General features: G+C 40.2%; 1 protein-coding gene across 4 annotated transcripts in view; it reads left to right on the plus strand.

Moving 5' to 3' along the window:
* The window catches only part of PTPN21 (protein tyrosine phosphatase non-receptor type 21), a 71,372-nt gene extending 47,675 nt beyond the window's left edge, over window positions 1-23,697 (plus strand). For 2 of the 4 annotated variants that reach the window (XM_083377992.1, XM_083377993.1), the window contains 8 exons: window positions 1,019-1,106; window positions 3,818-5,283; window positions 11,594-11,734; window positions 13,537-13,758; window positions 14,770-14,898; window positions 15,419-15,653; window positions 17,033-17,193; window positions 17,661-23,697. In XM_083377992.1, coding sequence (XP_083234118.1) covers window positions 1,019-1,106; window positions 3,818-5,283; window positions 11,594-11,734; window positions 13,537-13,758; window positions 14,770-14,898; window positions 15,419-15,653; window positions 17,033-17,193; window positions 17,661-17,789 — 2,571 coding nt within the window. In that variant the 3' untranslated portion in view covers window positions 17,790-23,697. The remainder of the gene's footprint in view (window positions 1-1,018; window positions 1,107-3,817; window positions 5,284-11,593; window positions 11,735-13,536; window positions 13,759-14,769; window positions 14,899-15,418; window positions 15,654-17,032; window positions 17,194-17,660) is intronic. The other 2 variants (XM_083377994.1, XM_083377995.1) reach the window with 2 other exon arrangements.
* Window positions 23,698-24,114: the final 417 nt, after the last annotated feature.

The following is a 24,114-nucleotide window of genomic DNA, read 5'->3' on the forward strand; positions in this document are numbered from 1 at the left end:
ACCATAGGACTAAACATTTTGAAAGACTTTCATGTAGGCAATCCATTCTGCTGACAATATAATATTGCTTCAATAGGATAGGAAAAAATATAAAAATTATCATATTTCAAAATCTCTTTAATATATTTTCAAGTGGCCTCACTTATATTAATGAAACTAAGAATATAGCAGATATCTAACTTATAAATTAATAAAATTTCATTTTAAATCTCTAATGCTGAAGAAAATCTAAGGAACAAGCTGTTATTATTCTTTTTTTTCTAAAAATTCTCTTCAATATAACTTAATACCTTTTACGATGCATGGGTTCTTCTAAGCTGCTTTTTCTGGAGAAGCAATTCACATCCACTTCCTAAAATCTCACATAACTATGATTCATTATCCAACCAATCTTGAATTAGGCTTTCTTGGCAATTCATGTCCGAGGACACTGCTAATGTACTGATTTTGTTGACCAATCCAGGTTTTTCACACCTGAGCAAATCCACAGTTAATTAATGTATATTTATTTCTAAAATTTATTTGCCACCCATCTTGTATCCAACAACTCCGGAAGGCCCGTTTGTCTGTGCTTGGCTTAATAGAAATTTTGCAAGTTCTAGAGCAGGGGTGTCAAACTGCCGGGTCATGGGCCAGATGCGTCACGCAGAAGCCACACCCACCCCAGCTCCGGCAAGAGGGAAAAAGTCACAATACGTTGTGACACATCACGTGATGCGGCGACTTTGACACCCCTGTTCTAGAGTGAAAGGTGCTAGCAGTATATTTTATATAAAATTCATATTTCTATATTTTGTTATACAGATATCCTGATTCAGTTGTTTTTATAGGCAGGAGCTATGATATGTACCAGCCCTTTCATTTCTGCAAAACATTCTTGCAGTTTTTAATTATAATACAGTATTTAGTCTGAATTGATATTGTTGTGCTCAGACTTAAATTGCATGTGGATATTAGAACTGGAGTAAAGTTTGTTTCTAATTGTTATCTATGTTTGCCTACTTCAATATGTCTCTAGCAGCCCAAACCACAGCCTTATATGATGCCGCCACCACCTCAGTTACATTACAATGGACACTACCCAGAACCATATACAACCTCGCAAGGTAAAATTTCAGCATTTTTAGGAAACCGGAATACTTCGCAAAGGAATAATTGGAAAATGTGAAAAACTTTTGGATGATGTTATTAAAGGTAAAGGTTCCCCCGCACATGCGTGCTAGTCGTTTCCGACTCTAGGGGCCGGTGCTCATCTCCGTTTCAAAGCCGAAGAGCCAGCGCTTGTCCAAGGACGTCTCCGTGGTCATGTGGCTGGCATGACTAGATGCCAAAGGCGCACGGAACGCTGTTACCTTCCCACCATAGTGGTCCCTATTTTTTACTTGCATTCTTACGTGCTTTCGAACTGCTAGGTTGGCAGAAGCTGGGACGAGTAACAGGTGCTCACTCTGTTACACAGCACTCGGGATTCGACCCGCCAAACTGCCGACCTTCTGGTCAACAAGCTCAGCGTCCTAACCCACTGAGCCACCGCGCCCCTGATGTTATTGGGGAACCATTAATAGTTAATGTTAAACAGTTCTTGGTATACAGGTAGTCCTTGACGTACTACCACAACTGAGCCCAACATTTTTATTGCTAAGTGAAACATTTCTTACATGAGATTTGCCCCATTTTATGACCTTTCTTGCCGCAGTTGTTAAGTGAATCTGGCTTCCCCATTGATTTTGCTTGTTAGAAGGTCTTAAAAGCTGTCCCCTGGACACTGCAACTGTCATAAATATGAACCAGTGGCCAAACATCCAAATTTTGACCTCTTGGCCAAGGGGATGCTGGAAATGTCGTAAGTGTGAAAAACAGTCATATGTTACTTTTTTCAGTGTTGTTGTAACTTTAAACGGTCATTAAATAAACTGTTGTAAGTTGAGGACTACCTGTAATCAGTGGTTGGATTCATGTAAAGACATAAAACAGTATGTAAATACAACAACTCTAGTTTATTCAGTAAACTGTGGTTAAATAAAACATGACTTAGAACAACGATCCCCAACTTTTTCAACTTGGGGGCCTGGTATGGGGGCGTATGATTGGCAGGCACACATGTGTGCGCACAACTCTATTTGTGTAGGTGGTGCCTCCACTCATGCGAATGGAGCTTTGCGCACGAGTGAAGGGTGCTTGCGCTTGCTCACGAAGCTCCACTCATACGAGTGGCAGGCACTCGTGCTTGTGCGTGAAGCTCCACTCGCGTCACCAGAGGCCACTTGAGCGGAGGTTGCTCTCGTGCGCTTGCCCACCACTTGTGTGCACGCTTGTCATTTCTCCCATGGCCCAGTTCTGAACAGGCCGCGGCCCGGGGTTTGAGGACCCCTGGCTTAGAACATGCAAACTGCTTAGTACCTGAATAAGGAACTGATTATATGGCTCTAATGTAAGAAGACAAGGTGCTGCCTTGTCTCAGAACAAATTTTCGTCTCATTCGGTTGGTTATTGACATGGGCAACACCCTTCCAAGTTCTCCAAATTCTTCAAATTCCATCACTTGCTGGCTTGTTGTAGACATTGTAGAAAGAAAGCCATGTTTTCTATCATGGCAAAAAAATCTGGAGGAGTCTGCTGGTGCCTTTTGTGACTACATCCCTATACCTTTCAATAAAATGTGTTAATTATTAAAGTTGCTATCAGACTCCTCCTGATCACGTGCTATCTGCATCCTTAAACCTGAAGACTGTGGAGTTTGAACCTGGATCTTTTTATCAAATCTATGTTCTACCACTGAGTTTCTCTTTGTGCTACATATTACCTTAAGTTTCCAGCTGGAAAATAAATACAAGAGCAAAATTGAATCAGTGAACTTTATAATTAATAGTCATACTGTTCATATTTTAAAGGGACAGTAAGAACTAATTACTAAAAGCTTGTTCAGCTGGTATGTAGGGAGGAGGATTTCTCATTAGCACAGTAGCACTGGGTGGAGGGTCAAAGACTAAAGTTGTATGCTGTTATGAGTACTGTATTTGCAACATTTAGGTTTCCTAATGATGACAATTAAAAGTCTTTAAGCAAATTTACTGTGTTCTGCTGAAAAGGGCACTCTGTGTGGCTAATTACAATATAAGGAGAATGTTGGGAAGAAAATTATCATCTGCCTTTTGCTTGCTGTACTCTCTCTCACACACACACATAGGACTGCGTGCGTGTGGCCCTCCCCACATACACACAAACACACCAGTGGTGGGATTCAAATACCTGAACATCCGGTTCTCTTCATTGATGCAGGCCTGGGCCTCCAAAGCCTAGAATGGACTTCTGGAAGTGACATCCATGCACTTCCGGTGGGCCATTCTAGGCCTGGGAGGCCTCCACCAGGTCTAGAATGGACTTCCAGAAGCAGCATGGGTTCAGCCGGTTCTCCAAACTCAACAAAATTTAGCTACTGGTTCTACTGAACCAGTGCCAACTGGCTGAATCTCACCACTGATACACACAGAGTCCAGGCTTTCTTTCTCAGGATGGGAAGGCTGGGGAGTGAGCAGACAGAATATTGTAGGTGGATCTGCAATATTGGTTTTATTTCAATATCTGTACATTTCATTAAGTAGAAGCTGCTTTTGCTAGTGGACTGGAATTAGATGTCTTGCACTTTAAGTATTTTAAGTATTGACAATGAAAGTTGTCATTTATTTACCCATGCATAGCTTTATTTTTATTTTAAAATACAATGGTGAAGCGAAAGAATGATATTGTGATAGCAACTGCTTTTTATCTCTTTCTACCATCATGTGGGTATAAATAGATGCAAACATTTCTATTCCAGATAATCTCTATGGGACTAAACAGAATGGCTATTACTGCCATTCTCAGACTAGCTTGGACAGAGCGCCGCATGACTATAATGGTAGAATCCGCAACGGCAGTGTCTACAGTGCTCACAGCACAAATTCCTTGAATAACCTGCAGCACTATATGCAGCCATCACCTGTGTCCTCCAACCCAAGCATTACTGGCAGTGATGTCCTCCATTCAGATTATGTCCCATCGCATCGACATAGTGCCCTAATACCACCTTCTTATCGGCCTACCCCAGATTATGAGACTGTGATGAAGCAACTAAACCGAGGAATGATGAATTCAGACAAACAGAGTCATTCCATGAGAAACCTTAATATAGGCAATTCATACGCTTACAGTAGGCCTGATGCCCTGGTGTACAGTCAGCCTGAAATCCGAGAACATGCTAACTTTGCTTCCCCCCATTCTGGTCATTACCCATTTAATCTGAGTTACAGCTTCCACAGCCAGTCCTCATATCCGTATCCTCCTGAAAGACGCTTGGTAGTTGGAGCAGTGAGCGTTCCTGAATTAACAAATGTTCAATTGCAAGCTCAAGAATATCCTGCACCAAACATCATGAAGACCCAAGTATACCGCCCTCCACCTCCTTATCCTTATCCACGACCTGCTAACAGCACACCAGACCTATCCAGACATTTCTACAGCAGTAATAGTAACCCTGATCTCATCACCCGACGGGTCCATCACTCTGTTCAGACGTTCCAGGAGGACAGTCTGCCAGTTGCCCATTCCCTTCAGGAAGTGAGTGAGCCTTTGACATCAGCTCGGCATGCTCAGTTGCAGAAGAGAAACAGCATTGAAATTGCTGGCCTGGCGCACAGTTTTGAGGCCATGAGGATTAAAGAGAGAACCATGTCAGCCTCAACTGCGGATGTGGCTCATCCAAAGGCGATCCCGTCTGGATCACAGACTTCTGTATTCCTAGAAAAGGCAAAACAAGAAGAAATCGAGGAGCAAGAAGACAATGTGAATTATGGGCATAAGAAATCTCTTTCAGATGCAACAATGCTCATTCATAGTAGTGAAGAAGAGGAAGAATGTGAAGACGAAAGTAAGGCTAATCCAGCCCTGCCATTCATCAATGGAAAAGCCCAGCTTCCTTCCCTAATGGCATGTTATCCAACTGAATCTTTATTGAACTACCCTTATAGTTCCGTTGCTTCATCTCCTGGTCCTTTACATATACATGAGCCTAAATTGCACATTACTGAGACTGACAAGAGGGTAAAAGACGTGAGCCCCACACACATCATGGGTGATTCTCAGGCGCTAAGGAGAGGAGACGGGCTGTTAACTCCATCTGTGTCAGAGTCTGACTTAACCATTTCTGCCCGCTATAGAGTGCGGAAGGATTCTGTAAAGAAGAGACCAGTGTCTGAATTACTGTCAGGGAAGAAGAATATTGTGGAAGGGCTGCCTCCTTTAGGGGTGAGTTTTCTCAAGATTTGTCTTCTTTTCATCTTTTTATGTCATATTTGAAAAGCTCTTCATATTAACCAAGCAGGAGACCCAGTGGCATCGTAAGTATATGTCTCTACTGAGTTTGCCTTTTGACAGCATGGGATTTGTAGGCAATGAACATGGGACTGAAGGTACGAAGAGAATATTGTTTATTTTCAAGCTATGGTCCCTTCCATGGCCTGGAGAAAGCTAGTATATACATGTCAACTTTATGGAGATCTCGTATTAATTCTCACATAGAAGTAGATCCACATGAAATTGTTTTTAACGGTCCTACTGAAACATATCAAACATCCCAGATGTAGCTGAGAATGGAAAGGGCTCTGACTGTGAAATACAGGCCGGGGGATACCGCAGAAGAAGTGGGCCGGTGAGCAAAGGCAGGCTGCAATGGTAAGAGGGTGTGGGGTGCGTGGGGCAGATACGCACACGCACACGCACACACAAACGCACACACGGCCTAGGGTTTATTTTTGGGGTAGGACTTATATTAGGCCCATCCCCAAAAATCAAGCTAAGGCTTATTTTTGGGGTAGGTCTTACTTTCAGGGAAACATGGTATGACTGGAAAGAGGGAAACCTTTAGCTTTATATAGTGCAGGGGTGTCAAACTCAATTTCATTGAGGGTCGCATCAGCATTGCGGTTGCCCTCAGGGGGCTGGGTGGGTATGGCCAGGGTGGGCATGGCCTACTGGGTGGGCGTGGCTAGAGTGCATATGGCCTACTGGGTGGGTGTGGCCAGCTCTACATCGTTCGCATCAAGGGTGCCTATAGGGGCCCGGGCAGGAGTGGGACAGATCTGAGGCTCTCTGGCAGAAGGAGGGTCTCTGGGCCAGGGCCAAGGCAGTGCGGGCCTTTCCCTCACTGTTTCCAGGATGGCTTCGCGGGCCACATGAAACCACGGGCCGGATCCAGCCCCCGGGCCTTGTGTTTGACATATCTGATATACTGTGCATATATATATATATATATATATGTTTCAAATGTTAACTCTTTAGATTACCTTGCTAGGCCCCAAACATGGGGCAAATCTTTATTTCCTGTTTTCAGCCTATCTTGAAGGCTATCGAACAGGCAGTAATCTAAAGAGTTAACATTTGAAACATATCTTCCCTTGCAGAAAAAAAAAAAAAAAAAAAGCTAACAGAGCGAGAGAGACCTTGTGGCTTAGAGGCAAATAACACTGCCTCATATGCAATCAGCCCATGGTTCGAATCTCAGAAGGGTATGGCTGGCTGATGACGACTAATGAGTCAGAAATGCATTTCAGTTTCCCTTTAATTCTTTGTTAGTAATTTACACAAATATAGGAATTGTCCGGTGTGACTACTGCCTGTTCGATAGCCTTCAAGATAGGCTGAAAACAGGAAATAAAGATTTGCCCCATGTTTGGGGCCTAGCAAGGTAATCTAAAGAGTTAACATTTGAAACATATCTTCCCTTGCAGAAAAAAAAAAAAAAAGCTAACAGAGCGAGAGAGACCTTGTGGCTTAGAGGCAAATAACACTGCCTCATATGCAATCAGCCCATGGTTCGAATCTCAGAAGGGTATGGCTGGCTGATGACGACTAATGAGTCAGAAATGCATTTCAGTTTCCCTTTAATTCTTTGTTAGTAATTTACACAAATATAGGAATTGTCCGGTGTGACTACTGCCTGTTCGATAGCCTTCAAGATAGGCTGAAAACAGGAAATAAAGATTTGCCCCATGTTTGGGGCCTAGCAAGGTAATCTAAAGAGTTAACATTTGAAACATATCTTCCCTTGCGGAAAAAAAAAAAAAAAAAGCTAACAGAGCGAGAGAGACCTTGTGGCTTAGAGGCAAATAACACTGCCTCATATGCAATCAGCCCATGGTTCGAATCTCAGAAGGGTATGGCTGGCTGATGACGACTAATGAGTCAGAAATGCATTTCAGTTTCCCTTTAATTCTTTGTTAGTAATTTACACAAATATAGGAATTGTCCGGTGTGACTACTGCCTGTTCGATAGCCTTCAAGATAGGCTGAAAACAGGAAATAAAGATTTGCCCCATGTTTGGGGCCTAGCAAGGTAATCTAAAGAGTTAACATTTGAAACATATCTTCCCTTGCAGAAAAAAAAAAAAAAAGCTAACAGAGCGAGAGAGACCTTGTGGCTTAGAGGCAAATAACACTGCCTCATATGCAATCAGCCCATGGTTCGAATCTCAGAAGGGTATGGCTGGCTGATGACGACTAATGAGTCAGAAATGCATTTCAGTTTCCCTTTAATTCTTTGTTAGTAATTTACACAAATATAGGAATTGTCCGGTGTGACTACTGCCTGTTCGATAGCCTTCAAGATAGGCTGAAAACAGGAAATAAAGATTTGCCCCATGTTTGGGGCCTAGCAAGGTAATCTAAAGAGTTAACATTTGAAACATATCTTCCCTTGCAGAAAAAAAAAAAAAAGCTAACAGAGCGAGAGAGACCTTGTGGCTTAGAGGCAAATAACACTGCCTCATATGCAATCAGCCCATGGTTCGAATCTCAGAAGGGTATGGCTGGCTGATGACGACTAATGAGTCAGAAATGCATTTCAGTTTCCCTTTAATTCTTTGTTAGTAATTTACACATACATATATATATATATATATATATATATATATATATATATATATATATATATATATTGTTGTTGTTAGTTGCGAAGTCGTGTCCGACCCATCGCGACCCTATGGACAATGTTCCTCCAGGCTTTCCTGTCCTCTGCCATCTTCTGGGCTCCATTTAAGCTCACGCCTACTGCTTCAGTGACTCCATCCAGCCACCTCATTCTCTGTCGTCCCCTTCTTCTCTTGCCCTCAATCTTTCCCAGCATTAGGCTCTTCTCCAGTGAGTCCTTCCTTCTCATTAGGTGGCCAAAGTATTTGAGTTTTAGCTTCAGGATCTGGCCTTCTAAAGAGCAGTCAGGGTTGATCTCCTCTAGGACTGACCGGTTTGATCGCCTTGCAGTCCAAGGGACTCGCAGGAGTCTTCTCCAGCACCATAGTTCAAAGGCCTCAATTCTTTTGCGCTCAGCCTTTCTTATGGTCCAACTTTCACTGCCATACATTGCAACTGGGAAGACCATAGCCTTGACTATACGCACTTTTGTTGACAGGGTGATGTCTCTGCTTTTTAGTGTGCTGTCTAGATTTGCCATGGCTTTCCTCCCCAGGAGCAAGCGTCTTTTAATTTCTTGGCTGCAGTCCCCATCTGCAGTGATCTTGGAGCCCAGGAAAATAAAATCTGTCACTACCTCCATTTCTTCCCCATCTATTTGCCAGGAATTGAGAGGGCCGGATGCCATGATCTTGGTTTTCTTAATGTTTAGTTTCAACCCAACTTTTGCACTCTCCTTCTTCACTCGCAACAAGAGACTCTTCAGTTCCTCTTCACTTTCTGCCATTAGAGTGGTATCATCTGCGTATCTTAGGTTGTTGATATTTCTTCCAGCAATCTTAATTCCAACTTTTGATTCATCTAGCCCTGCCTTTCTCATGATGTGCTCTGCATATAAGTTAAATAGGCAAGGCGACAGTATACAGCCTTGCCGGACTCCTTTCCCAATTTGGAACCAATCAGTGGTTCCGTGTCCAGTTCTCACTGTTGCTTCTTGGCCCGCATATAGGTTTCTCAAGAGACAAATAAGATGTTCTGGTACTCCCATCTCTTTAAGAACTTGCCACAGTTTGTTATGATCCACACAATCAAAGGCTTTAGCATAGTCAATGAAGCAGAAGTAGATGTTTTTCTGGAACTCTCTAGCTTTCTCCATGATCCAGCGTATGTTGGCTATTTGATCTCTAGTTCCTCTGCCTCTTCGAAATCCTGCCTGTACTTCTGGTAGTTCTCGATCCACATACTGCTGGAGTCTAGCTTGTAGGATTTTAAGCATAACTTTACTAGCATGAGAAATGAGTGCAATGGTGCGATAGTTTGAACATTCTTTGGCACTGCCTTTCTTTGGAATTGGAATGTAAACTGATCTTTTCCAATCCTGTGGCCACTGTTGAGTTTTCCAAATTTGCTGGCAAATTGAGTGTAGCACTTTTACTGCATCGTCTTTTAAGATTTTGAATAGCTCAGCTGGAATACTGTCACCTCCACTAGCTTTGTTGTTGCTCAGCTTTTCTAAGGCCCACTTCACTTCACATTCTAGGATGTCTGGCTCGAGGTCAGTGACCACCTCATTGTGATTATCAGGGACGTTAAGCTCATTCTTGTATAGTTCTTCTGTGTAATTTTGCCATCTCTTCTTAATCTCTTCTGCCTCTGTTAGGTCCCTGCCATTTTGGTCCTTTATCATGCCCATTTTTGCATTGAACGTTCCCTTCATCTCTCCAATTTTCTTGAAAAGATCTCTGGTCCTCCCTATTCTATTGTTTTCTTCTATTTCTTTGCACTGTTCATTTAAGAAGGCATTCTTATCTCTTCTAGCTATTCTCTGGAATTCTGCATTCAATTGGGCGTATCTTTCTTTTTCTCCCTTGCCTTTTGCTTCCCTCCTTTCCTCAGCTATTTGCAAAGCTTCCTCAGACAGCCATTTTGCTTTCTTGCATTTCTTTTTCTTTGGGATGGTTTTGGTTGCTACCTCTTGTACAATGTTGCGAACCTCTGTCCATAGTTCTTCAGGCACCCTGTCTATCAGATCTAATTCCTTAAATCTATTTGTCACCTCTACTGTATAATCAACGGGGATATGATTTAATTCATACCTGACTGGCCTGGTGCTTTTCCCTACTTTCTTCAGTTTAAGCCTAAACTTTGCAACAAGAAGCTCATGGTCTGAGCCACAGTCAGCTCCTGGTCTTGTTTTTACTGACTGTATAGAGCTTCTCCATCTTTGGCTGCAGAGCATATAGTCAATCTGATTTCTGTGTTGACCGTCTGGTGATGTCCATGTGTAGAGCCGTCTCTTGGGTTGTTGGAAAAGAGTGTTTGCTATGACCATCGTATTCTCTTGACAAAATTCTATCAGCCTGTGCCCTGCTTCATTTTGTACTCCAAGGCCAAACTTGCCTGTTATTCCGGTTATCTTTTGGCTTCCTACTTTAGCATTCCAATCCCCCATGATGATAAGGACATCATTTTTGGGTGTTAGTTCTATAAGGTGCTGTAGGGCTTCATAGAACCGGTCAATTTCATCCTCTTCAGCACCGGTGGTTGGGGCATAGACTTGGACTACTGTGATATTGAATGGTTTGCCTTGGATTCGAACTGAGATCATTCTGTCATTTTGAGGATTGTATCCCAGTATTGCTTTTCCTACTCTTTTATTGACTATGAAGGCTACTCCATTTCTTCTGAGGGATTCTTGCCCGCAGTAGTATACCTGATGGTCATCTGAATTAAATTCACCCATTCCTGTCCATTTTAGTTCACTGATACCTAAGATGTCAATGTTCAGTCTTGTCATCTCTTGTTTGACCACGTCCAGCTTGCCTTGATTCATGGATCTTACATTCCAGGTTCCTATGGAGAAAAAATCTTTACAGCATCGGACTTTCCTTTCACCACCAGACCTATCCACAGCTGAGCGTCCTTTCGGCTTTGGCCCAGTCGCTTCATTCTTTCTGGCGCTACTAGTACTAGCCCTCTGCTCTTCCCCAGTAGCATATTGGACGCCTTCCGACCTGAGGGGCTCATCTTCCAGCGTCATATCGTTTTGCCTTTTGGTACTGTCCATAGGGTTTTCATGGCAAAGATACTGGAGTGGGTTGCCATTTCCTTCTCCAGTGGATCACGTTTTGTCAGAACTCTCTGCTATGACCTGTCCGTCTTGGGTGGCCCTGCACGGCATAGCTCATAGCTTCATTGAATTACGCAAGCCCCTTCGCCACGACAAGGCAGTAATCCATGAAGGGGATATATATATATATATATATGTATATATATATATATATATATATATATATATATATATATATATATACATACATACATACATATATATATATATATATATATATATATATATATATATATATACACATACATACATACATACATACATACATATATATATATATATATATATATATATATATATATATATATATATATATATATATATATATATATATATATATATAATATGTTATGATTCATTACTTCATGAGGAGAAATTATATGTCTACACACAGAGAGAGCCTTAGAGTACCAGACATGAATGGAGAAGTGTTCATATTCTTGTTTAGCCACAATTTTGTTGCTCCTCCAGTTTGTCTCTGGTTTCTATCACAATGTATTTGGAAAGATTGTCTTCTTTCAGCAGGTCATGAAAAAGAACAGAGCTGAAGCTAAAAAAATGGGACCTTTGAAGTTAGCGGCTCTGAACGGACTAACATTATCTCGTCTTCCTCTGCCAAGCGAGGGGAAGGAAGAATCTCCCAGAGCAACGAATGATGAACGGGTCGGTCTGATGTTTGCTTAGGATATGTCTGTGTTTTGAAAATTCATCCCCAATGCTTAGTTATTCAAACTTGGCTATCCAAATTCGGTTTTGGACACAAAAATAGTATTAGGATTGGTCATCAGTTTGTCAATCAGCAGTTTCTTTTAACTGCTTAGAGCACATGTACAGTATATTTTGAAGCTGGATTTATTTATTTATTTAAGTTTAATTATCTATGTACTACTAAAGCTCTCTTGTCATGTCCTTTAACTTGGCAAAACAGTGCATCACAGAGCAACAATTTTTGAACTAACATGCTTCAAATGGGCTAATGTTTAAAATGTGTCCAAAATCCAGAACCCATGACTCTCAAAAGAATAAAATTTAGAAAAATTGTGGCTGGTTTACTATTACTGGCTGCTGCTGTACTGCCACTGTGGACATGTAATCTTCATTTTCAATGTCTGTGACAGTTTCAGCCAGTTTCACGATCCCTTAGTCCCTTACCCTCCTAGCAGTAACCACTGATCTGCCGGCAGGGCAGGGGAAATTTATGTTGGTCTCTGCCAGATTCCCACAGGAAAACTCTGGGGAAGCTGTCAGGAAGTTGGACATTCCCCCTACTCCCATTGCTTTTTTGCCTGTCCTTTGTCATTCTATTTCTCTGTTTAGATAAAGAAATATCTCTGAAAAGATGATCGAGTCACAAGTTGTATAGTTTCTTCATTAAAAATGGTTTTAAAATGTTTACATACCATGATAGACCAGGGGTCTGCAGCTTACTACCGGGCCTTGAGCCTTTTGGAATTGAGTTGCAGAAGTGGTGGGCAACCCTGTGTGTGTGCATCCACACTGTGTGTGTGCATCCCCTCAAGCAGCAGGTGACTGCATGCATGCACACTTCATTTGTGTGAGCGACAGGCACGTGCATATGCCGCTCATGCAAATGGAGCTGCATGTATGGACACTTGCCCCCTGAGTGCACGGGACACCCTCCCCATCCCGCCAGTTGGGGAATTCTGTCCTAGACAGCCTTCATACAGCAAACAATTGTTAAAAGAAATGCTAGATACCAACCACTATATTATTACAATCTTTTGATATTGATTCCTTGTTCTGTGTCTGTAAGAATGGGGTCAGTGGCCCTAAATAAATTTCAGGGTCTGTTCCATGATGGCCTTGAGCTTTCCAAATTATCCCTGGCTTCATCTCATTTCAGATATTGGCTGTTTGGAAGTTCACTGCTAGGTTTTATTTGTACATGCATCTAAATTGTTTAATTTGTTTTGGTGTCAACAGTGCTAACATTGGATGTTCTTGCTTTGACAACAAATGGAAATGCAGCCATTTTCTCTATTGCTTTTAGAATTAGTTGATGCTGGGAGGGGGAATGCGAGGAGAGTCCAGCTAGTCATAACAATAATACCTCAGCTGTGGGAACCCAAGGTTATTGGGTCCAGAGCTGATAGTGTTTTGGAGGGCTGGGGAGAAGCAAGAATGTTTTAGACAAACTCAGAAAATGTAAAATGGGAAATTGCAGGATCCAATCTGGGCTGGTCACCAGGATCCAAGGTTTTGTATTCTGAGCTTTTGGACTTTTGCTGGTGTCCAGGCTAGAGAGACGTTCCCTGAGGATGGGCTCCAACACATGTCTGAAAGCTCGGATGACTTAAACCTCGGTCTGGATCCTGCAACATTATCCTGAGACATATATATTTACCTTCATTCATTTTATCAATTATTAATTAATTTAATTATTTGAATTTTATAATTTTAATTATTATTAATTATTAATTCCATCTGTTTTTCTACATTTTTAGTTTAAAGGTTTGGAACAACGGTTAGACCAAGGGATGGTGTTTACGGAATATGAACGGATTCAAAAGAAAAGGCTGATAGAAGGCGACTGTTCAATAGCCTGTCTCCCAGAAAATGCAGAGAGGAACCGATTCCAGGATGTGCTTCCTTATGATGACACCAGAGTTGAGCTAGTCCCTACTAAGGAAAATAATACAGGTTATATCAACGCATCACACATTAAGGTAAGGTTAGAAATAAGATGTCTATTCAGAAACACATCTTCCACTTAAATTTCAAAAACTTCTTAAAATATCACTCCTCCCCCAAATCTGAGTTCATACTCTCTCTCTCTCTCTCTCTGTATGTGTGTGTATATATATATATATATATATATATATATATATATATATATATATATATATATATATATATATATATATATATATATATATATATATATATATATATATAGTTATGGATATAGATATAAGGTAAAAGTAAAGGTTCCCCCGCACATGCGTGCTAGTCGTTTCCAACTCTAGGGGCCGATGCTCATCTCCGTTTCAAAGCCGAAGAGCCAGTGCTTGTCCGAGGACGTCTCCGTGGTCATGTGGCCGGCATGACTAGACACCAAAGGCGCACGGAATGCTGTTACCTTCCCTATATAGGGAACGCTGGTCCCTATTTTCCTACTTGCATTTTTATGTGCTTTTGAACTGCTAGGTTGGCAGAAGCTTGGACGAGTAACAGACGCTCACTCTGTTACGCGGCACTTGGGATTCAACCCGCCAAACTGCCGACCTATATATATATATATATATATATATATATATATATATATATATATATATATATATATATATATATATATATATATATATATATATTGCTCAACATGCTTTAAAAATTTCAGTCCAACACAACAAAAAGCATACATCGGGGAATTGCAGCTGGCACTATATCAGCTTAAGAATGTAAGCATAAAATGATTTCATAGCCTTATCTTTGCTCTAAAATCCACTGAAAAAAGGCATTTCCTGTCCCATGTCCCCACTCCTAAAGTAATGGTCCTAGAAAGCATCTTGATTGGTATGGAGGGAACCATGTTTAAGGGAAAGAGTAAACATTTATTTTGTTCCATTCTTAGCGTTTAGGTTTTACAAATGTCTATGGCTGGGGGTTTTCCCCCCTTGCATTGTGGACCAGTATACTTTCATAATCTTGGCATCCATATCCTGTTTCTTATTCTACAGGTCTGTGTTGGGGGCATGGAGTGGGATTATATTGCAACCCAAGGTCCTTTGCAAAATACATGCCAAGATTTCTGGCAGATGGTATGGGAGCAAGGGGTTGCCATTATAACCATGGTGACAGCAGAAGAGGTAAATCTATTTTCTTGAATCATATCTCACCCCTCAAAAATATAATTTTGAAACAAATGTATGGATGAGCCTTCTGTTTAAGCTGATTTTGTCTTGACTGGAGTCTAGAAAATGACATAGAAAACTAGTATGGAAAATCTTTCAAAACCAGCTAGTTTGGTGCCTTTTAAACTTTTAAGGACTGTAACTACGTGAATTGTCAGTCTGCCTTTTTCTATCTGAAAATATGGGAAGTTGCATTCCAATATATTTGTAGGACATCAAGTTGGAAAGCAGCTGATTTAGGAATAAACAGTAGACATTCGGATGTCTCCTGATGCTTGTATCTCATTGGCCCGTGCAACTCCCAGCCCAATTTGGATTACAAAATATTTGAAAAGATACTTTGAAGATGAAGGGATGAAGAATTAATAAACTCCTTGACCAAAAGTAATAATAAATAATATATTAAGAAGTAAATCTTGTGGAACATTCTGCAGCTACCTCTTTATTCTTTTGCTGATAAACTTTATGTTTGCAGGAAGGCGGCCGAGAGAAAAGCTTCCGATACTGGCCACGACTTGGTTCAAGGCACAACACAGTGACCTATGGGAGATTCAAGATCACCACTCGCTTCCGGACAGATTCTGGTTGCTATGCCACCACAGGTTTGAAGATCAAACACCTCCTCACAGGACAAGAGAGAACAGTTTGGCATCTTCAGTATACTGACTGGCCAGAACATGGTTGCCCAGAAGACACAAAAGGGTTTCTGTGTATGTGCTTGTCTTCTTCTTCTTTTTTCTTTTTTAACTTACTGTTCATTTTCTATTATTTCTTCTATTATGTGAAACCTGCTGAAACAAAATAGGTCTGGGGCTGATAATTGCCTGCATGGAAAACGGATATAATCTATTGGTTACCTTCAACTTAAATTTTTAAAAAGCCTGTCTGTAAAGGCTGGGGATATGGGGGATATCTAAAGAAAGCCTTGAATAGCTAAGTTTTGCCTTACAGCTATGGCTCCCCAGGCCATGTATGAAGTCTAAATGCACACCTTCCACTATGTGCATGGTGATCTAAATCCTGTTGTGTGCACTTGTAAGGTTAGCCTAACCCAATGTTACCCTAATGTTTTTTAAAAAGAGGCCAAATCAGTCCTGAAATACATTGTAAAAATACTGAAATCTTGTAAGTTTTAATGTCCTCACAAGATGATTTCAGCTTCTTTGTGTGTGTGTGTTTGTGTTTGTGTGTGTGTGTGTGTGTGTGTGAGAGAGAGAGAGAGAGAGAGAGAGAGAAAATGCAGTTTATATGATATGTGGACAACATCAATAGTTGTTTAGGTTCTGTGCTAAAACAGTTTATTGCAATATGAAAGAATCATGCATTTTGTATGTTAGCCTTAATCTCTCTTCCTCCCACATTGCCACAAGGCACTTTTGTTTTCATTTCTGCTGTTTTGTTCTGTTTGGAATTTTAGTCATTAAAAATTGGTCATTGCATTTTAATCACAGTTGTCCCCTAGGAGAAAATGAGAATTGTTGTTAAGGAGACACAAGTACTGTAAATAAATTCATCTCATTTCAGAAGGTTGTGAAGAGCAAGCAAAGTTGAAATTTATTGAAATACACCAACATTTCACTGAATAAAATTATAAGTTATTTAAATTCCTAGTTAGAAGGCAAAATGTATGTTTATTTATGTTACATCCTGCTGAATACAGGTAGTCCTTGACTTACAACTGGTCACTTAGCAATCATTCAAATATCCAGTAGACTTATCTGGGTGGTACTTGCAACCTGGATTAGACGTTTTGATACCCCCTTCATGGTCACATGATCACATTTGTGTGTTCAGCAGTAAGTCTGTACTTCTATTTGCAGCATCTGCAATCAAGTGACTGTGATTTATGATTATTTTGCTAGAAACTTGCATTTGCTTCTAGTTTCTGGCAGCCCTGGTTTTTTTTTTTAAGATCTCCTATCCAAATACTAAACTTAGTTTTGTTTAATTTCTGAAGTCAAAAGTTGAATAGTTCAATGCATAGTTGGAATTCAGATATACATTGCTCTTACTGCAAAGTCCAAAAAATATACCAGTGATATCTCATTTAAATATTTTCCCCTTTCTTCTTTTCCTCTGGATCCAATAGCATATTTGGAAGAGATACAGTCCGTACGCCGCCATACCAACAGTACCGCAGACCCTGCAATTCCCAATCCCCCTCTACTGGTGCACTGCAGTGCTGGCGTAGGAAGAACTGGAGTGGTCATCCTATCAGAAATCATGATTGCCTGTTTGGAGCACAATGAGGTTATTTCTTAATTTCTAAACTAGGGATTATGGGAGTCAACAGGAATACCTTCTAGGGCAGGGGTGGGGAACCTTAGCTCTTTTGTGACTTGTGGACTTCAACTCTCAGATTTGTCACATAAGTGTCTATATAGTGGTCAGCCCTTCAAGATAGTTCAGACAAGAAACCAAAACCATGAGTGCTAACACTGCCTTTACCGTATTGTCACAGTAGCAGAATCTTGCACCTCTGAAAGCACTTTTCCCTTCCCTTCCCTTTACTTTCCTGAGAAGTAGGGAGGGGCCTTTTTGAGATGCTTTCTCCATCCTCCTGCCTCCTCTCGACTGAGATTTCTCTTCTCTGATCGTTGCCTAGGCTGCGGCTCCTCCTCCTGTTCTTCCCCGATTATTCTCACAGTTCACTACATCTGTTGTGGCTTGTTATCACCACTTAAATGATTTTCCAACTTGTGTGTATGTTTTTTTAGGCACTGGATATTCCAAGGATGCTAGAAATGCTGAGGCAGCAAAGGATGATGATGGTGCAAACCCTAAGCCAATACACATTTGTCTATGGTGTTCTCATCCAGTTCCTTAAGAGTTCGAGGCTTATATAAGTTTTCTCCACTCAACTTCAAAAGTCGACTTCTTTGCAAGAGTTTACAGAAGCAGAGGTTTGCCTTCCAGGACTACATGCTTCTTGTGAAGTTTAAAAATTCAGTATACAACGGGACATTGCTTTTGCAGAGTTCATGTTGAAGCGGAAGAAAATGTGGGGTGGTGGTGGTTTGAAATGGAAATTTGGGTATGATTCATTGTGTTCTTCCGATGAAACTATGTTCACTGTAGGCATACAACTGCTGTTCCTAGGAAGACATTACTGCACTGTGCTGAAAATCATGATGGTCATAATTTTATGAGTGGAAAGCGATACTGATGTATACTTGTAGATAGACTGTGGTGAATGGAGTGTGCCCTGCCTATAGAGTAGTCATAAATGGCATCATTGTGCTTGAGTTTTTTATTTCAATCTCTGTGTGTGAATGTGTGTGTGTGCTGATTTTTATACTGGAACCAGCATCAGAAAAGCCATTAAAGGAAGCACTTAAAGAAGAGACTGTTGGGCTATTATTTTTTTTGGCCAGAAGTGGGGCCCTTTTCTAGAAACTGCAGGCTACAGACAGCACGCAATAAAATAAATTGAGTATTTTGTTTAAGATTTGTAATGGGAAAAGAGTTAAATGGAAGATGGAAATGGCTGGTAAAATTTGTGGTACATTAAACAAGTAGTTGGCAAATCTTTGAAGGGAAAAAAAATGAAAATAAGATGGTGGAAGCCAGGACAAAATTTATAGCTGTTGCTGTATTCTCCTCCGGTAGGAAATGATTGTTGGGTTACATTCCAGGTCAAATAGTACAGTAAAAGGAAAACGTTATCGTAGGAAATCTTATGTAGTTCCTCAAAACTTCAGAAAGTAGTTATCTGTGAAGTGTAACTCCAGAATGATTTTTTTAAAGGAACAGTTTGTTACTTCTGGTTGAAATCAAGGTGAATAGAGATGAATATTTAAACACTTGTTTAAATATTTTATTTATCTAGGGGAGCAGTATGTTTATCTGCTTAGCATGCAATTTTCATTTTAGAAAAAAGGTATTGAATGTGGAGTGAGTAAAACAGAATTTGATTTAATGTGGAATGTGGTATTGGTCTGCATAATTTAGCAAAGTGGCTGTAAAATTGCTTTTGTTAATTCCCTTATCGAGAAAGTAAAAAGAAAAGAAAAAAGGGATGTTTTTTAGAGTCACCGGATTTATTTCTCTTTTCCTCTGGATAACATCTCCAAAGCAGCCTCTCCAATAACATTATGCTAACATTAGAAAGTCTGCTTGCTTATTAAAGCAGAAGTGACTGGTGGAAAGTGTGTATATGAAAAGCAAAAAAGTTATGTATTTTCCATTATGCTGTACAGTGTGCCAAAGAGAAAGGGAGGGAGGGAGGGAAGGAAGGATGGATGCATGCATGCTTCAGGCAGTCATGCAACACAGCATAGTATGCTACTTTGAACAACATGGGAGCTATTTCTTCAAAGCAGTACTATTTGTCCTTTTGAGATTATTATATTTTGTTAAGACAGAAGTCAAATTGATCTGTGTTTTTGGTGCAGACTCTAAGAAATATTTCTTTTAAATTTTAGTCATGTCTGTTCTTGCATTATACACTCTCTGGTTGAGATGTCAAAAAGTGTTTCTGTGATGCTTAGATTATTTGATTGGTCTTCATGGCATTCCAATTCCAAAGAAAGGCACTGCCAAAGAATGTTCAAACTATTGCACCATTGCACTCATTTCACATGCTAGTAAAGTTATGCTTAAAATCCTACAAGCTAGACTCCAGCAGTATGTGGATCGAGAACTACCAGAAGTACAGGCAGGATTTCGAAGAGGCAAAGGAACTAGAGATCAAATTGCCAACATACACTGGATCATAGAGAAAGCTAGGGAGTTCCAGAAAAACATCTACTTCTGCTTCATTGACTATGCTAAAGCATTTGATTGTGTGGATCACAACAAACTGTGGCAAGTTCTTAAAGAGATGGGAGTACCAGACCATCTTATTTGTCTCTTGAGAAACCTATATGCAGGCCAAGAAGCAACAGTGAGAACTGGACACGGAACCACTGATTGGTTCAAAATTGGGAAAGGAGTCCGGCAAGGCTGTATACTGTTGCCCTGCCTATTTAACTTATATGCAGAGCACATCATGAGAAAGGCAGGGCTAGATGAATCAAAAGTTGGAATTAAGATTGCCGGGAGAAATATCAACAACCTAAGATATGCAGATAACACCACTCTAATGGCAGAAAGTGAAGAAGAACTAAAGAGCCTCTTGTTGCAGGTGAAGAAGGAGAGTGCAAAAGTTGGGTTGAAACTTAACATTAGGAAAACCAAGATCATGGCATCCGGCCCTCTCAATTCCTGGCAAATAGATGGGGAAGAAATGGAGGTAGTGACAGATTTTATTTTCCTGGGCTCCAAGATCACTGCAGATGGGGACTGTAGCCAAAACATTAAAAGACGCTTGCTCCTGGGGAGGAAAGCCATGGTAAATCTAGACAGCACACTGTCAACAAAAGTGCATATAGTCAAGGCTATGGTCTTCCCAGTTGCAATGTATGGCAGTGAAAGTTGGACCATAAGAAAGGCTGAGTGCCAAAGAATTTAAGCCTTTGAACTATGGTGCTGGAGAAGACTCCTGCGAGTCCCTTGGACTGCAAGGCGATCAAACCGGTCAGTCCTAGAGGAGATCAACCCTGACTGCTCTTTAGAAGGCCAGATCCTGAAGCTAAAACTCAAATACTTTGGCCACCTAATGAGAAGGAAGGATTCACTGGAGAAGAGCCTAATGCTGGGAAAGATTGAGGGCAATAGAAGAATGGGACGACAGAGAATGAGGTGGCTGGATGGAGTCACTGAAGCAGTAGGCGTGAGCTTAAATGGACTCTAGAAGATGGTAGAGGACAGGAAGGCCTGGAGGAATGTTGTCCATGGGGTCGCGATGGGTCGGACATGACCGCAGCTATCAACAAGATGGCAAAAAGAACAAACAGAAAAATCAGATGGGTTGGTAGCTGTGATGCTAATTTCCAGTGTGCAGTCTCAATGTTCCTTGTTTTTTCCACCACTTGGGAGCTGTGTGTCTGAACCGGTTTTCTATACAATTTTTACCAGGTGACAGTAGCAGGTTTGTTTTTTTTTTGAAAATAATCCATTTAAGATGTTGGCTTTTGCCTATCTTCCTTGAACGAGCATTTCATTTTGAAAAACTATCTTCTTCAAAATTGCTTTTCAGAAAGTTAGATATTTGGCATAAACTTTTAATGGAAGGATGGGGCCATGCATTAGGGAAGGCTGAAGATACGTTTGGAAGTGTTGGTGGCTACAGTACAGTACACTAATTTGCAGAATGATGTTCCTAAAGCATTGATTTTAACTTTTGAAATGGTAGTCCAAGTCTATAAAAGGTTCCAAATAGGTTTTGAAATTCAAATTTTAATTTTTAAGGCTTACAGTAGTTAAATTCTGTCTTTTGGCTCTCTGACGTTCTGTGAAAAAATATTTAGTGTATGTTTTCTGTAAAATGAAACTGTTTATTTGGGCCTGGCTTGTGCAGCACAAGATAGAAAGGAAGAAGTGGAATTTTAATATTATGGATGAACCTGTTTATGAAATGAGTTGAAACAACAACGGGTCTCAGAGCTCAAGCATTCTGCTCTTGTCTGTTTCTCAGGTGGGATCTCTTCTACCAGTTGCACTTGGTAGGGGTGGGGTGTAAGAAAGAATAGAATGATTTCTCTGTTCTGTGCTTGAATGACCCATAGCCTCAACTAGCATCCATTACAGAGCAAAATGTACCGCAAAGTGAAGTCATCCTCTAAATATCTAAATTACGTGCATTTTGCTAACTTTCATGTGAACAAGGATAGACTGTTGCAAGCAATGTGATTTATATGGTTGCCCTGCTGTTTGTGTATGTGGTTTGATGTTCTTAAATCTAAGCTGAAGATAAAACTTATAAGCTATGACACTTACAAGCAAACATCTTGGATAACCTATTCCAGTCCAGTGAAGGAGAGAGTGAAAAAAAATCAGTGGCACAATATTGCACTGTCCAATCTATGTACAAGCCAGAGAACTATGGGTTTACTCCTTTTTTTGTGAAGCGTACTCTTTTCCTTCCTAGTCTGTAAAATGTAATTGTAGGTCAAATTACTGCAGATAAACTCTCACATTGCGATGAGCAGGAGGGGAAATATTTTGAAGAATGTAAAAGACTGGAAAGAGAAGAATCCTCTCTGAATTGAGGATCTTGTTGCTACAATACTGTAGGGACCAGTTTCTTTGCCTTTCTCTTGCCTTTTGGGGGTATCTAGTTCTTTCCAACTCAATTGTTGTTCTATTCTGAATGTATCTTTTGGGCATAATTTTCTTTAAACTGAATTTTATGTTTTGAACAAACTACTAAATGAACTAGTGTGTTGTTTGGCCAAAATCACTGTTGACATGATGCTGTGTTATGAAATTAAGTCAGTGCCACTGTGATTTTTTTTCCTCAAAGAAGTCCCATGGTGCTAAATAAAACAGCATTTGCTTTAATATAGATGAAGCAACCACATTGTTGTGGTTAGTGTATTACAATGCATGTCTTTTTAAAATTCCACCATATTTTGTCCTCATTTTTTGAGCACAGATTGAGAAGAAATTATGCCTAAATATATCAAGAGAAATTATGTGCCATTTTATTTTATTAGAACCATCTTTAAACATATGAAGGAAGTTTGAAACAATCTAAAATGAACTTCTAGGTTCCAGAATAAAAACATCCAGTTAGGTTCGCTAAAATATGTTTCTATTCAATCTTAAAAAAAGCTACAAAAATAACCAAATCTGGTCATACTTTTTTAAAGACAAAATACATAAAATCAACAATATCAAACTTTCTTTATGATATTGTTTTCTTGTATTCATCATGGACCCAAAACATGTCTGGTCTCATAGTTGAATTACTGTGAGACAATTTGGATTCATAGGCTACTACAGTAGTATCGAATTTGTTTTGAATTATTCAGTTCTGTGTTTTTTTTCTGCCAAGAAACTACTTGGGTAAGATAAATGAGAGCCAGTTTGGTCTAGTGGTTAAGTCACTAGGCTAGATACCAGGAGATTGTGAATTCTAGCCTTGCCTTGGGCATGAAAAGTTGGCTGGGTGACTTTGGCCCATTCTCGCTCAGCCCAGCCCACCTCACAGGGTTGTTGTGGGGAAAATAGCAGGAAGAAATGTATGTTCCCTGTCTTATTTATAAAAATAATAAAGGCAGGTTTTTAAAAAAATAAATCTAAATGAACAATGCTGCACATTCCCATGCCAGTAGAATTGTTCCAAGGGACTGAACAGCACTTGTTTGGAAAGGAACTGATCATGAACATTATTCATTCATGTCCTACCATACTGGAGAGACATGGGTTGAAGTCCAAGAAAACAACTCCCATGCTGCTCTTCTAAGGTATGAAGATGTAGTGCCGGAGGTTAGTTTGGGGCAAAAGAATTGATATTGTATGGTGGTGTATGTTGAAACAGATACCTCACCATCCCACTAGCCTTAAGCAATTAAATCTATGCAAGGGAAAGACAATGATTTTCACACAATTTCTCCTCTTCTTTTTTATGTCAGCATACAAGAATTTTTGCAGTACCTTCCTTGAACAATAGCATGTCTCAAAACTGAAGTATTATTTTTTAATGTCAAGCTAAAGTATTTTTTACACAGCAAGATCTGCTTTGTCTCCATCAAGTGTAAAAATGTATAATTGCTGCAGCTTTAACTCATGTACAATTGAGATCGGTTTTTAAAACAATGTGCAGATTATATTTGATAGAAAGGGTTGTTTTTCTTTGATATGTAATATATGTGAAATGAATTATATTATAGTCTATTTTTGCCATGAAAATAAATTTTTGAAGCGCTTCAAACTTGAGTTGTTCCATAACTTTACTGAATACTGATCTTTTGGACATAAAAATAACAATACTGAATACAATATAAAAATCAATCCATTTCATAATTCAAAAGAGGATACCTTCAGGCATGTTGCATAGAGTTGTTTATTACAATTCGCAATGGTGTTGCGCAGTGCTTTTTTTGTAAGAGAAAAAGGTGCTGGAACTCACACGTCATACAACCTGCCTTGCCTACCCTACAAGGTCCCATCCAAAAAAGGTGCCGGAACTCCGTTCTGAGCGTTCTATGAGAGCCTTGGTGGAGCAGTGGGCTAATGCCTCCTTAAGTAACACCAGCTGCCTGCAATTAGTGCAGGTTCGCATCCCACCAGGCTCAAGGTTGACTCAGCCTTCCATCCTTCCGAGGTAGGTAAAATGAGGACCCA

This window comes from Vipera ursinii (genome assembly GCF_947247035.1).
Source record: "Vipera ursinii genome assembly, chromosome: 1".
NCBI classification, from domain to species: Eukaryota; Metazoa; Chordata; class Lepidosauria; order Squamata; family Viperidae; genus Vipera; species Vipera ursinii.